The sequence below is a fragment of the Telmatherina bonti genome, assembly GCF_933228915.1.
Source record: "Telmatherina bonti genome assembly, chromosome: 14".
Lineage (NCBI taxonomy): Eukaryota > Metazoa > Chordata > Actinopteri > Atheriniformes > Telmatherinidae > Telmatherina > Telmatherina bonti.
The window spans coordinates 36,444,005-36,458,212 of NC_136612.1; the positions used below are offsets into that span (position 1 = coordinate 36,444,005).

Below are 14,208 nucleotides of genomic sequence, written 5' to 3' on the forward strand. Positions count from 1 at the left end.
GTGGTAACCATGACGACGTCTTGTCTCCCTTCAGATCGAGGAGGAGATGCTCTCCCTGCAGAACGAACGCTCGGAGCGGATCCGGACTCTTCTGGAGCGCCAGGCCCACGAGATCGAGGCCTTCGACTCGGAGAGCATGCGTCTGGGCTTCAGCAACATGGCACTGAGCGGCATCCCGGCCGAGGCCTTCAACCAGGGTTACCCGGCCCCCAGCCCGTCCTCGGGCGCCAGCGGCTGGCCATCGCGGCCCGTCCCGCGCTCCGGCAGCCACTGGAGCCACAGCGTGCAGAACTCGGTGGCCACGCCGTCCTGGCGCAGCCAGAACCATGGCGGCGGCGGATTCGCCCGGGCCGAGTCCGTCGCTTCCTCGCATGGCCTCGGAAGGGACGGCGAGATGAAGAGCAGGGGCCACTCGTCCTCATCCTCCTCTTCCTCCCACCACCAGCAGCACTACCTCCCTCAGCACTACCAACACCACCAGAGCACGCCGCAGCTCTACCGTGACGACCGCGACCACAGGGACCGCGAGCGGGCCAGGGAGTGGGTGGGAGGCGGGGGCCACTACTCCCATCACTCCCAGAGCCACCACCTCTCCTCCCACGCCTCCTCCCAGTCCCTGGCGCTCCTGCCTCCCCCGCCACCGCCTCCGCCCATCTCCCTGTCCACTTCCTCGCCACCTTCCTCTGCATCTTCCTCCTCGTCCTCTCAGGGCGGCTACGGAGGCGGCGGCCTGAGCGTCAGGGGCCCCAGCCTGATGGCCCTCAGGAACAGCCCACAGCCACTGAGGAGGACGGCGTCCGGCGGTCCGGGCGGCGGGAGTGACGGTGGTCTGAGCCGCAGCACCTCCGTCACCTCCCACATCTCCAACGGATCCCACCTTTCCTACTCCTGAACCGGACCGCCGGTGTGCACCCTCCGCCCCCCGGCGTGGCGACCCGGGTTGAGACGAAGGAGGCGCGGCGGGGGAGCAGAAGAAGACGGGAGGAGTTGCACAGAGACGAAAGTTACCCCGTTTAGAAACGAGTTACAGAACCAACCGGTGGTGCCGGCGTCACTTCCATTAAAAAACCCAAACCGGGTCCATTAGTTGGTTCTGGTTGCACATTTCCATATCTCGTCCGACAGTCGTGGCGCTTCCACTCGGCTAGCGGTGCTTTAAACCCACTGTACATGCCGGAAGCCACCGTTTCTTCCTAAATGTTCGTGATGCTGCGCCAGGTCCGGTTCGGCAGTTGGGTCGGACTCTGTTGAGGGAAAATTAGATGAAAACGCAGTTTTTCTTTCATTTCTAGTGATCAGATAAACCTATTTAAAAACACACTGCCATGATTGGTTGGTCTGACCGGGACAACTCTCCCGCCGCCCTCCGATTCGCCGACAGGAAGTCTGAGCTGCTTTGCTGTCTTTGCTTCAGTCAGATGATTCCAGGTTCAGTCCAGAAACACGACTTTAAGACGGTTTAAAAACCCAAATTAACGTAAAAAATCCATTTTATGCCTAAAAGGCTGCAGGAGAGCGACAGAGAGCAGCTTCGGCGCCTCCTGCTGTTCATCTCAGGAATGACACGTTCTGATTCCGCTTCACTCTGATGCGACTTTTATTTACAAAACACACTCGAAGCAGAGACGCTCTAACGATGCTTCACCTTCGATCTTAACCTTAAAAATGCACATTTGTCACATTTTTACAAAAGTTTTAATGAATACATGCGGCTGTATTCTTCCTAGATTCAGTCGTTGTTTAAACGAATCCTTCTGATCCGTAAACTTTACAAAGATAAAGTTTTTTCTCCACTAATATAAATGTTTTTATTTCTAGAGGTGGAGGAAAAGTTTGTAACCCGCATTCATAAACACATTTTTATTTTTCATAGTTAAGGCGGCGTGTTCCAGCTGGCGTCTGCGGCTCATCCATCTGCTGTGATGTGGCGAGGGGGCGTGGTCAAGCTAAAGATATACGTCAGGTTGGCCACGCCCCCGGAGGTAAAACAAACATCTTCCATCTCAACTTTAAAAGACGAAACTGTTCATATATTTGTTAAAAGATGGCAAAATTAACATTTTTGATGTAAATTTAAGAAATAATTCTCCACTTCTTCATGCTGACTCAAGAACCAATCAGTTTTCACTCCTCCCAGCCAATCAGAGACAGAGCGGAGCAGCGTTTGTAGATGTGTGAAATGTACGGAATGACTCGTAGATCTTACAGGACTCGACTTGTGACCCTTTAGTCGCTCCGAAGGCTTCGCCTGAGCCAGAGGAGATGTTTAGGAACACCCGTCCTTCAGCTCTGCAGAGACAGCCAGACGTGTTTGGTTCAGGTGTGTCGGAAAAAACGTCTGACTTCACGTTCGGTCCTGTCGGGGGGGAAATCACCAAATCTCATTGCTAAAACTTTATTCTTCACAGCTGCTGAGTTTTAGCCGCGATTTCTGTAAAAATATTTGCTTTTTATTTAAAGATGCTTCACTTCTGTTTCAGAGGCGGAAATGTCTCCATGTGAGTTTTATCCAGCGCTGCATGACGGAGCAAACTCTCTTATCCTCGACTGAACTCAAACATCTGACTGACAAGCACAGCAAACCAGAAAGTCTGGTCGGATCAGGCGCTGCGCGGCGTGTGCGCTGTGCGGCGCGTGCGTGCAGCCATGCAGCTTCCCTACAGCATTTGTAGATAGGATGTACATGTGCGTTACAAATGAGTACAATTCAGTGCATGGGACTTGTGTACAGATGGCGTTTGTATGAATAACCGTGCACATTACCTATTTATATAAATGCATATAAATGTAAGATACCTGTGATGTAGCAGGTATCCTGAAGATTGTCCACTGTCCACTTTCTGACTGGCATTGTACTTGCAGTTGTACATAGAAGCACTAACTTTGACTGTGTTAGAGTAATAATAATGATTATTTTGTCATGTGCGTTAAACAGATTTGTACTTAGATGCAGACAAATAGATGCCATCATTATTATTACTACTGCTGCAGTTGGAATATTTATGTTGTTATGCTAATTTGAAAGTTTTTTTTTTAATGTTATTGCCAATTTTGACCACTAGGTGGGGAATAAGCGCAATGTTACTGTGATAGAGCTATAAAATATTCATGTTTTTTAACGGAGGACGTTCCCGGGATTCCCGTCGGGGTTTCAGGGTTGGGAATCTCAGGTTCTGGGCAGGGTTGCGTTCTGCTTTTTACTTGTCAGTTCTTTGTTTTGAGCCAGTATTAAACGGTGAGGCGTCTTGAGTTTACGGACGTTGGATTTTTCTGATTCTTTCACAATGTTTGTGCCATTTTTCTTTTTCTTTTTTTTTTTAAAGTTTATTTTTAAGTTTTTGTTTACGTTTAAAGTTTCACTTGTTTTTTGGGGCGAGCGACTTTCCCAAAAAACACTGTAATCGCAGCATAAGGAGCTCAAAACCTGTCCGATTTTAAATCTGTAAGAAAAATAAGTCAAATGATCACATAAATTGACTTAAATATGCAGCAACTTTTTAAAGGAGGCATTTCTAAAATTACAGTAAAGTTGTCAACAAAACATTAAGCTCAATTAATCAAGCAAATAAATTATACTTAAATTGGAGAACTTATTTAACATTTTTAACTTGCGGGTAAAAATAATTGTTGCAAATTCTGATTTTATTTATAACAAAGTAACGAATTTACCAAATTTCTACTAAATTTAAAATAAAATGTTTTTTTTTTAAAAATTAGTAATTTCATGTATAAAACAAGAACATAGAAAATAAGAAAATATTGATTAAATAAGTAAAACAGATAAACATTCATGAAACTGGTAAATACGGGAAAACTTGAAAGTAAAATAAGAATTTATAAAAAGTAACAAATTGATGTAAAATTTAACTTTAAAATATAAAAGAAATTGTCAAACTGAAGCAAAAAATTTAGTTTCAATAAGAAATCGTACATTTTAAAACTGGCAAACTAAAAATGTAAACAAAATAATTAACATTTCTGATCAGTAAATAATTTATTTAAAACTTAAACTAATAAAAAAAAAATTCTCTTGTAAGGAGACATTCTAAAAATTGTGAACTTTAAAATTAAACATTTGGTTGAAAATATAAGTGAAATCTAAAATTGACTTTATAAGAAGGTCCGAAATTAACAAAATTGTAGCTAAATTCAAACCAGTTTAAAGAATTGTGACAAAATACTAAACATTTTGTAGAAGACAAACATTAAAATGTTGCAGTGAACTGACAAGAAAAATAATATTTACAATAACTGGACATTCAGCAGATGGTTAATTTGCATATTTAAGTCAGTTTCTATGTGATTGTTGCTGGATTTTCTTGGTGGACGTTGGGACTCCACAGCAGAACTCCGCTGTCCAACAAACACCTCATGGTTAGATTTTTGCACAGTCCGAATGGGTAGAAAACCGCCGCGTGATGGACGCTGTCTCTAGCCGTCATGTCTACCTCATTTGCACTGATAGTAAAGAATGTTCGGGTGGAAGGAAAACATTTCTTCTTCATGGGCTTTTTGTTTTTGTTCTCATTTCGTGCAAATGTTGACGAGACGAGTGAGAGCGGGAGGGACTCGGAGCGTAAAAACGTAGGAACTTCTGCCAACGCATCACTGCAGGACATTTGAGACTCTTGGAGACGAGTCGGAGACGCTGTGCTGAGTTCGCTTGGTGGAAATGTTTACTGGGATCTGCTGGTCTTTGCCAAGTTTGTTGTTTTGACATTCCTGAAGTGTTATTTCTGCCAAAGCTGCACCAGGAAATGGAAAATCTTTTTTACTTCTTTTCATGATAAAAAAAAAAAACCACTTTTCCTTTGGGATTGTTGTCTGACAGGAAATAACACTTATAGTTTGAAATGTTTTTACAAGAATATTTTACAAAAGTTATCGGTTTTAAATTTTGCTTTCAGATTTAAGAAAAAATTTATATTTTTTGTTTTCAGAAGGGGAAAAACTGAAATATTTTACAAAAATAATCTCTTTTTATCAGGTAATTCTTTCATAAACAGAAATTTCAACAGGAATTGGGTAGAATCTGTTTTTATTGTTTTTATTTACTGATTTTTCAGAAAAAAAATGGCTTCAAAGGAGTTTTTATTCAATAAATAATCAAATTTAAGCTTTATGGTTTAGGTTTTTATCTTCAATAAACATCACAGTTGGTAGAAAATACCCATTAAACACAAAACAATTATTTAATTTGAGAAAAAGCAAACAAAACTTTATCGTATTTTAAAGCTGGATTTTTTTAAAAATTTAGCTTCCAGTGATTGATTGACTGTAAAGCAGCCGTTCTATTGATTTATAGCAATGACCTTCAGATAAATCCATGCTTCCATTTAAATCTGCATGTTTCCTGGTGCAGTTTTAGAAACAAAACTATAAATATTTTGTCTGTTGTGATGTTTGTGGCCAGCAGGTGTAGAACTGACAGGAGTAGACGAGGATGACGAAGAGGATGAGGATGATGGGTGTGTGTGATGTCATGCTGTTGCAGCAGGAGTTTGAAATGTTCAGGATCAATGCAAAGTGTTTGGAGAAGCGTTGGAAAAAGAGCTGTACAGAAAACGTAACTAAATACTTTTGGAGAAATAAAACAAGAAAAACAGAAGTGGTTTTGTTTGGGGTTTTTTTTTCCATCAAAAGATTCAAAACTCACTAAATTTCTAATATTTTATCTGTATAAAATGAATATATTTAATCATATATTGTAAATGAGTTCATCTGCTAATTAAAGCTAAAAATGACAAATGTAAATGAGGAGAAATTGGCTAAATAAGTCAAATATATCAAAATAATAGAAAACAGTCATTTGGGAATTTATGTCAAAAGGAAAACTTGAGTGGAAATAAGTGGTGAATTTTTGTAATTGTAAAACAGTGCAATCTAAAATTTAGTTAGGTTAAATTAGTAAGAATGTAATACACTGCTCAAAAGAATAAAGGGAACACCTAAACACTCTAACTCCAAGTCAACCAGACTTCTGTGAAATGGAACTGTCCACTGAGGAAGCAACACTGACTGACAATCAGTTCCACCTGCTGTTGTGCAAATAGAACAGACAACAGGTGGAAATTATAGGCAACTGGCAACTGTGGTCACCACCTGCAGAACCACTCCTTGATTGGGTGTGTCTTTTCAGTTGCCTATAATTTCCACCTGTTGTCTGTTCCAAAATGAGCTCCAGCAGGCCACAGATGTGCTTGTGTCTGCTCCAACAGTCAGAAACAGACTCCATGAGGGTGGTATGAGGGTCCGACGTCCACAGGTGGGGGTTGTGCTTCCAGCCCAACACCATGCAGGACGTTTGGCGTTTGCCAGAGAACACCAAGATTGGCAAATTCTCCACTGGCGCCCTGAGCTCTTCACAGATGGAAGCAGGTTCACACTGAGCACATGTGGCAGACGTGACAGAGTCTGGAGACGCCGTGGAGAACGTTCTGCTGCCTGCAACATCCTCCAGCAGGACCGGTTTGGCAGTGGGTCAGTAATGGTGTGGGGGGGCATTTCTTTGGAGGGCAGCACAGCCCTCCATGTGCTCGCCAGAGGTAGCCTGACTGCCATTAGGTACCGAGATGAGATCCTCAGACCCCTTGTGGGACCATATGCTGGTGCGGTTGGTCCTGGGTTCCTCCTAATGCAAGACAATGCTAGACCTCATGTGGCTGGAGTGTGTCAGCAGTTCCTTCAACACCAAGGCATTGATGTTATGGACCGGCCCGCCTGTTCCCCAGACCTGGATCCAGCTGAGCACATCTGGGACATCATGTCTTGCTCCATCCACCAACGCCAAGTTGCACCACAGACCGTCCAGGAGTTGGCGGATGCTTTAGTCCAGGTCTGGGAGGAGATCCCTCAGGAGAACATCCGCCATCTCATCAGGAGCATGCCCAGGCGTTGTAGGGAGGTCATACAGGCACACGGAGGCCACACACACTACTGAGCCTCATTCTGACTTGTTTAAAGGCATTACATCAAAGTTGGATCAGCCTGTAGTGTGTTTTTCCACTTTCATTTGGAGTAGAACTCCAAATCAAGACCTCCATGGGTTGGTACGTTTGGTTTTCATAATTTTTGTGTGATTTTTGTTGTCAGCACATTCAGCCATGGAAAGAAAGTATTTAATAAAAATATTTCATTCATTCAGATCTACAATGTGTTACTGTAGCGTTCCCTTTATTTTTTTTTTTTTTTAGCACTGTATATTCGTAAGTAAAATATTTTGTAGTTACTATTTATACTTCACTTGAGGAAAAAAAAAAACCCAAAAGCTACGAGCCGGATGTGCAGTTTCGTCATTTCTAGTGTTACAGCTAAAACTGTGACCCAGCAGAATCTGACCCTCACGTAGCCAGGATCACAATTCGGATATAATGTGTAACTTTATTTTGCCTTTTTTTTATTAGTATTATTTCAGGTTTCAATTTCACACTACGGGACTAATAAGTTATTTTTATTTTTCATACCAGTGTTATTAAGATGCACGTGCAGATGTAGCATACCGCTGCCCGGAGCCCAGATTCTAACGGGTGCAGATTTCGCTGTAACACCGGTTCAGAGTCGCGTCGCTTAGCGGAAGTCCTCGCTTCTTCCGCGGATCGCCAACTAACTCTCCTCTCCGGGATTTACCTTCGTCTCACCGCCGGGAACTGATCCAGAAGAAAGCCTCGTTTAGACCAGCACCCACACCAGACGTTCAGGATGTCGGAGGAAAATATTTTCCTCTTCGTCCCTAACTTAATCGGTGAGTTTGATCATCCTCCCCCGCCGTTCAGCTAGCTTAGCTTTAGCAACTACCTAACTTCATTTAAAATAACTTAATAAAACAAGTTTCTGCAGATTTAACTCTCATATTATAGAGTTAAATGGGTTGAATGGGTTCGGAATCATTTCTATAACTCACCAGACGTTGCTCATATGCGAAGGACAAATCAGGCTAAAAATAATTAAATAAAAAAGCAGATATTTTATTATCTCCATCTTTTAGTAAAAACTGGAATCATTTCTCATCAAATGTTTGAAACGCAGTATTTGTCGTGTTACATTTTATTTAGGTGGAAGAATAAAAACATTAATGTCTCAGAGCTTTAAAAACTACTTTAGAGGTCGTTTGATTCGACTTATTACCAGATTTGACCCATTTTCTATGTCGGCCCAGATGTTCAAAACTCAACCATTAGAAATTAGATGTAAAAATGTTAACCATAAATGCTTTTATCACTTCTGATATTTGAAGAATTGTTTATTTAGGTAATTAAAAAATATAGTCTGCACTGAAAAGTACATTTTTATGCAAATTAACAATTTATTTTTTTTTTTAAATTATTGTTTACCTGAATTTGTTGTATTTATTTGATTTTCTGAGTAAATGTTTCAGTATTCAATTCAATTTAACTTTATTTATATAGAGTCAGATCACAGCAATGCTATCTCAAGATGCTTTACGGACAGAAAAAAAACACAATGAAAGCCAATTCATATCAGCCTACATAAGGAAACCAACAGATTGAGTTGAGTATACTTCTCTATTGGAGAAAAAGATCTTTTCTGCTTTGGTGTGTGTGTTCAGGTTACGCCCGTGTGGTGCTGGCCCTCCTGTCCTTCTACCTGATGCCCTGCTGTCCATGGCCGGCCGTCTTCTGCTACCTGCTCAGCGCTCTGCTCGACGCCTTCGATGGCCACGCTGCACGAGCGCTCAACCAGTGTACGTTTCTAACATTTACGTTGGTTCACTGCAGACAAAAGTGGCTCAGATCCAAAGTTTTTTTTATCAGCTGTGACCCAGACCAGATATTTTTACTACAGTACCTTCGCAGGAAAACTTGAGGTTAATGTTTCAGATAATGTGGAGGTAAAACAACTCAAAAGTGTTAAAAATGAGGGAAAGAAATCATAGATTTACTTCAGATTTGGTTATTTTTCCAAATAAAACTGGATGGCACACATGATGTATATTAAAACTTGGCAAATTTTTCTATTTGAATGGAATCTGCCTTTATTCATGTTACTTTATTTTTCTACTATTTATTTAATTTGACTCTAGCTGCTTATGTAAGTAACGCCACATTAGGCTAAGGGTTTTTCTGGCTCATTAAAGCCTTTTTCAAAATATTCTTTATCTGTGGATATGCTAACGTACCGTATTTTCTGGACTATAAAGCAAACCTAAACTGGCTGTTCATCTCTCCGTCAGAGGAATGTTTTGACCTTAGACTGTATAAAAGATGGACGGAGCATCTTCCATGCAGTTGTTGAAAGCACTAAGGGAGCAAAATAAAAAAGTTTGTTTTTTAATGAATCTGCCAATTAATCACTTATCAGAATTTTTTCTACCCAATATCACAGCTGGCATCGACCTCATACAATTCCTGCTGGCCAGCCGGCCTCGTTTTTATTCCCTCAGTGAGGTCTGACAGGCTGCTTTGTTTTTTTTCAGCCACCAAGTTTGGAGCCATGATGGACATGCTGACGGACCGCTGCGCCACCATGTGTCTGCTGGTCAACTTGTCGCTGCTCTACCCGTCTTACACCTTCCTGTTCCAGCTCAGCATGTGTCTGGATATCGCCAGCCACTGGCTGCACCTGCACAGGTGAGCGAGTGGCTTCATGCAGGTCTGCTCTGTGTGGAGCGTCATGCAGTGAACGAAGCAGAGCCGTAAGTCACATTGATCCTGCAGAGAAAGATTGAAGTCTTAAAAACGTCTTTATTTTCTGCTCTGCGTCATGTGACGCGTGTCGAGACTAATTACTCATCGTCATGATTGCATAACAGGCAGTAATCTGTCTTCTTCACGGTCTTCCTCAGCTCCACCATAAAAGGATCAGCCAGTCACAAGACCATCGACCTCTCTGGAAACCCCATCCTCCGGCTCTACTACACGTCTAAGGTCAGAACCAGAGCAGATGAAGCGCTTGTTTGAGTATGAGGAGAACCTGAATGTGTTTGTCTTCTGCAGCCGGTGCTGTTCGTGATGTGCTCCGGCAACGAGCTCTTCTTCTGTCTGCTCTACATCCTGCACCACATCCAGGAGCCCGCAGGTGAGAATCACATCTGCAGGTCTTCCCCTGCATCCAGCCTCAGCCGAGCTCGGCTTCCTTGACTCTGGAGCTCAGAAAGCAGAATTTTCACACAAAAATCATCAGAAAAATGGATCATTTAGTTCCTTTTCCACATAGTTTGGGTGGTAAGTCCAGTCAGAACCAGCAATTTGGGAGTTTCTACTGGTATCGATTGAATGAAGCATTATTTATCTGCTAACTGTGGGTCCACATACCTGCAGCTGCCACCATTTTTACTACGGTGGCTCAGAATGGACAAACAAACTTTAAAACTGTAGAAGCAGTTTGTTTGATAGAAGCTAGGACACTGTTGGGATAAATAACCCCCTAAAAGTACCACAGAAGAAGACAGGACACAAGTCGTAGCTTGCGTCCATCATATGAAGACACGATGCATCATGTTGAGACAGCAGTTCAGTTTATTTGCCGTATTAAAACTACATTGGAAAGCCGTAGTAAGCCAACATTAGACAAACATACAACACATGTAAAGACACCCTAAAATAGAGTAATAAATAAAAGAAAAAAATAATAAGCACTTAAAAGGTTGCTAAAACAATAACTAAAAAAGTGATGAGGTGCGTGTCTAAGGCATGTCATGTCAAACTACCTATAATGCATCATGGATGCACATAAGGTCACTAGATCCAGTCCCACTGGAAGGATTTTGGCCACAGAAGGCCACCATACATTCACTACATGTTATACCCATATTCACCACAAGGTGGCAGTAATTCTGACACACTGGAACTTTTAAAGGACAAACACGGATGTTTTTTATCTGAAGCAGCGGTGGGCTTCAAATGGCTTTAAGTTGTCATGTCAGCATGGATGTCTACATTTCACCTGAACGGGACTGTTTGGATGTCAGTCTGCAGTTATTTGGTTTCGTGTCACTTCCTGTATGTGAGGAGACACGTTGGCAGTTTGCAAATTTTATGAAGATTTTCTGATCAATGTTCAGCAGCACTGATGTCCTTCACCGTGGAACTGTGTGTTTCTGTGCTGCAGGCTGGCTTTACTGGCTGCAGGGACTTTGTGGGATCATCTGCCTGCTGAAGTCCGGCATCAGTGTCCTGCACCTCGTCACCGCCTCCCAGAACATGGCTGCCCTGGACACCGCTGAGCGGAGTAACGTAGCGAAGAAGGAGTGAGGTCAAGAGGAGGAGACAAATCCGCAGTCCACATTTATTTATTTGTTCTCTGCAGGGTCGCAGGAGACCATTATGTGGTTTTACAGATGATTTATGACCAAATATTACAAGAACAAATTCCTAAAGCAGTCGGGTTGGAAAGATTCCACAGCTTTTTATTTATTTTACAATTACATGGTGGTGAAAAAAATCTGTTATTAAGCGAGTTAGTTGTACTTTATTAGTTAAGCTGCACTGGAGGAAAAAAGTCAGAATGCAATGCGACATGTCAAGATATATCATGATAAAAGTTACATCGTGTCAGGACACGTCATGATACATGTTGCATCGTGTCAGGACACGTCATGATACATGTTGCATCGTGTCAGGACACGTCGTGATACATGTTGCATCGTGTCAGGACACGTCGTGATACATGTTGCATCGTGTCAGGACATGTCGTGATACATGTCGGGACACGTGATGCATGTCGGGACATGTCATGATACGTGTTGCATCGTGTCGGGACATGTCATGATACGTGTTGCATCGTGTCGGGACATGTCATGATACGTGTTGCATCGTGTCGGGACATGTCATGATGCGTGTTGCATCGTGTCGGGACATGTCATGATGCGTGTCGGGACATGTCATGATGCGTGTCGGGACATGTCATGATGCGTGTCGGGACATGTCATGATGCGTGTCGGGACATGTCATGATGCGTGTTGCATCGTGTCGGGACATGTAATGTCAGGAGAAGACATGTCATTGTGCAATGCATCATGTCAGGAGACATAAGGAAAGGATGCATCATGACAGAACATGTCAGGATGCGGTGCTTTATGTCAGGACATGACACAACTCAACATGCCAGTACTCCGCATGTCCCGTCAGAACACGACACAGCTTAGTCTATCAGTCTATCACATGATCTTACATATCTTACATGTCAGCACACATTGTGTCAGGACCAACCATACCATGATGTAGTGTGACATCAGATGACAGATTGTCTTGTCATGTGCTGTCATGTCATTCCTGACATGACATGGCATCTCAGTCCACATCGTGTCACGGCACGTCACAGCATGCCTCGTCACGGCAAGACACAATTTGCCGTGTCATATCAGCACCCAACGCAGCACATGCTGTTATGTCATAGCGTGACATGTGATGTCTAGCTAATGACAGAAACTACATGCTGTAAAACCAGTCCAGACCTGGTGGACGCTCACAGAAACCAGTGACACGCCAGTTTTACCGCCGAGCAGCTGAACAAACCGTTTATTTCAGGAAGAAACCACATGTCCATCTCTTCCAGATCAGAGCTTTTCCAGGCTTGTTCTGACCGAGCCGAGGTGCTTCCCGAAGTGGATCCGGAACAGCCGGGACGCTGAGGAAGAACAGATTTAGGTTTTTATTTCCAACGCGAGGCTGGATGGAGCGCAAACGTTCCGTTTCATGTCCCAGTGTCCTTGAAGCGAGACGCTGAGCTCCACGTGTCCTCGAGTGCCTGCTTGTTTAAACGCTTCGTCATCTCCGACGTGTCCGACCTCCACTTGGAGAAGCACCTCGTCGTCCTGACTGCTGCACCTTTACAGATACTCCCAGGAGCTTATCTGACCCGCCGTCGCCGCGACCGTCCGGAGAACTCGTCTGCTGTTGGTGTTCCAGCGTCAAAACGTCATTCCGCCTTCCTTTGTAGGGATTTTGCGTCTCTTTTCCCCGTTGGGCAGCGTTCCTCTGTTTTTACGGAGGGCGACGTGAACGCATCGTATGTAGTGCGTAAATATTCCGAGGCATCGTTAGTTTTGTTTTTGGTCCAGCTGGTGTTTTCCTCTTGTTGGCATTTATCTGAAATGTCTGATTTCCTTTCTAAAGTGGTTTTTGGTGGTTTTATTCATAGGAACAGCTGACACAAGTATTACTGTCTGACGCCACGTGATTGGTTGGTTTTTAGAATGTATTCAACAAAATGTGTATTTGTTTGTCAACATGAAAAGTATACAGTTCTATTTAAGAGAAATGTAGTAATTTAAACACTTGAAAGGTTGTTTGTTTGAATTTTCTGTAAAAGCAGCTGCAAAATAAAAAAAAAAAATACTGAAACTTTATTTCTGTTTCTTTTTTTCCTGTCATTTAAACCAGGATCTGGAACGACTTCAGTTTCCTGGTCTTCAGAAGAACCCGAATAAACTTTATTAACAGAGAAAGTGATCGACAATCAGAGTTTAAAGGGACTCATTAAATATAAATAAATGACAACGTCTGAATTAACATGGATGGGTGGGTGGGTGGGTGGAGGATGTAGGGGTGAGTCATGGTGGGTAGGTGGATAGAGAATGGATAGGTGGGTAGACGGGAGAATGGGTGGAGGACGATGAAGAGAAAAATCTGACTGTTGCAAAGATCCAGGAAAAGCTGAAATGGGACGGGAAATATTTTGCTGCTGCCTGAAAACGCTGAATCCAGATTTTTTTAGATTTTGTAAAATTGAGGAAAAAGATTTTAGTCAAAAAAGAAAAGTTTTGTATATTCCTGATGTGGTTTGTGGCGGATCATTTAAATTTGTTTCATTTTATGTTGACTGTCGTTTTGTTAAATTAAATTTTTTACTGTATTTTTTTTCCATTTTATCTTAATTTTTTGTGCTTTGTATTTTGTTTTCCACATTCTATTTTTATTTACTTTTTTTCTCCATTTAATTTTCTTTGACTTTTAAATCCTTGTTTATTTCACTCGTTTGCTTTTTCCCCCTTTATGATAATTTCCATATAGTCTTTCACCAGCCTGTACGTGTTAGGATTTAATCCTGATGTGCATCCAGATGACGGTGAGCTCAGATGTTTAACTTTTCCGTCTGATTATTTTGGACCTCAAGGCCGCCGTATACAGAGGAAACTACTTTCTTCCCTGCTCTTCTCTGCGTGCCAGACAAATGTCTTAGTGATGTTATTAAGCCTAAACTCTGCAACATCTGTCTTTTTAACCTTTAAATCACCATGGCAACTGATGA

At 42.5% G+C, this 14,208-nt stretch overlaps 2 protein-coding genes across 2 annotated transcripts in view; both read left to right on the forward strand.

Moving 5' to 3' along the window:
- The window catches only part of taok2a (TAO kinase 2a), a 28,993-nt gene extending 23,433 nt beyond the window's left edge, over positions 1 to 5,560 (forward strand). Inside the window, exon 20 of the mRNA XM_079252896.1 lies at positions 35 to 5,560. Within this exon, the coding sequence (XP_079109022.1) occupies positions 35 to 892 (858 nt within the window). The 3' untranslated portion in view covers positions 893 to 5,560. The remainder of the gene's footprint in view (positions 1 to 34) is intronic.
- Positions 5,561 to 7,595: 2,035 nt separating this feature from the next.
- Positions 7,596 to 13,280, forward strand: cdipt (CDP-diacylglycerol--inositol 3-phosphatidyltransferase (phosphatidylinositol synthase)). Its single transcript, XM_079252182.1, has 6 exons — positions 7,596 to 7,741; positions 8,567 to 8,701; positions 9,434 to 9,587; positions 9,803 to 9,884; positions 9,954 to 10,035; positions 11,068 to 13,280. The coding sequence occupies exons 1-6, from the start codon at positions 7,699 to 7,701 to the stop codon at positions 11,208 to 11,210; spliced, it is 639 nt and encodes a 212-aa protein (XP_079108308.1). The 5' UTR covers positions 7,596 to 7,698; the 3' UTR covers positions 11,211 to 13,280.
- The last annotated feature ends 928 nt before the right edge of the window (positions 13,281 to 14,208 follow it).

Bases quoted from the DNA above. Each gene is read 5' to 3' on its own strand.
- cdipt (XM_079252182.1), top strand. From the start codon at position 7,699: ATGTCGGAGGAAAATATTTTCCTCTTCGTCCCTAACTTAATCG. The intron at 9,588-9,802 runs GTGAGCGAGTGG...GGTCTTCCTCAG, and splicing joins CACTGGCTGCACCTGCACAG to CTCCACCATAAAAGGATCAG. The intron at 10,036-11,067 runs GTGAGAATCACA...TCTGTGCTGCAG, and splicing joins CCACATCCAGGAGCCCGCAG to GCTGGCTTTACTGGCTGCAG.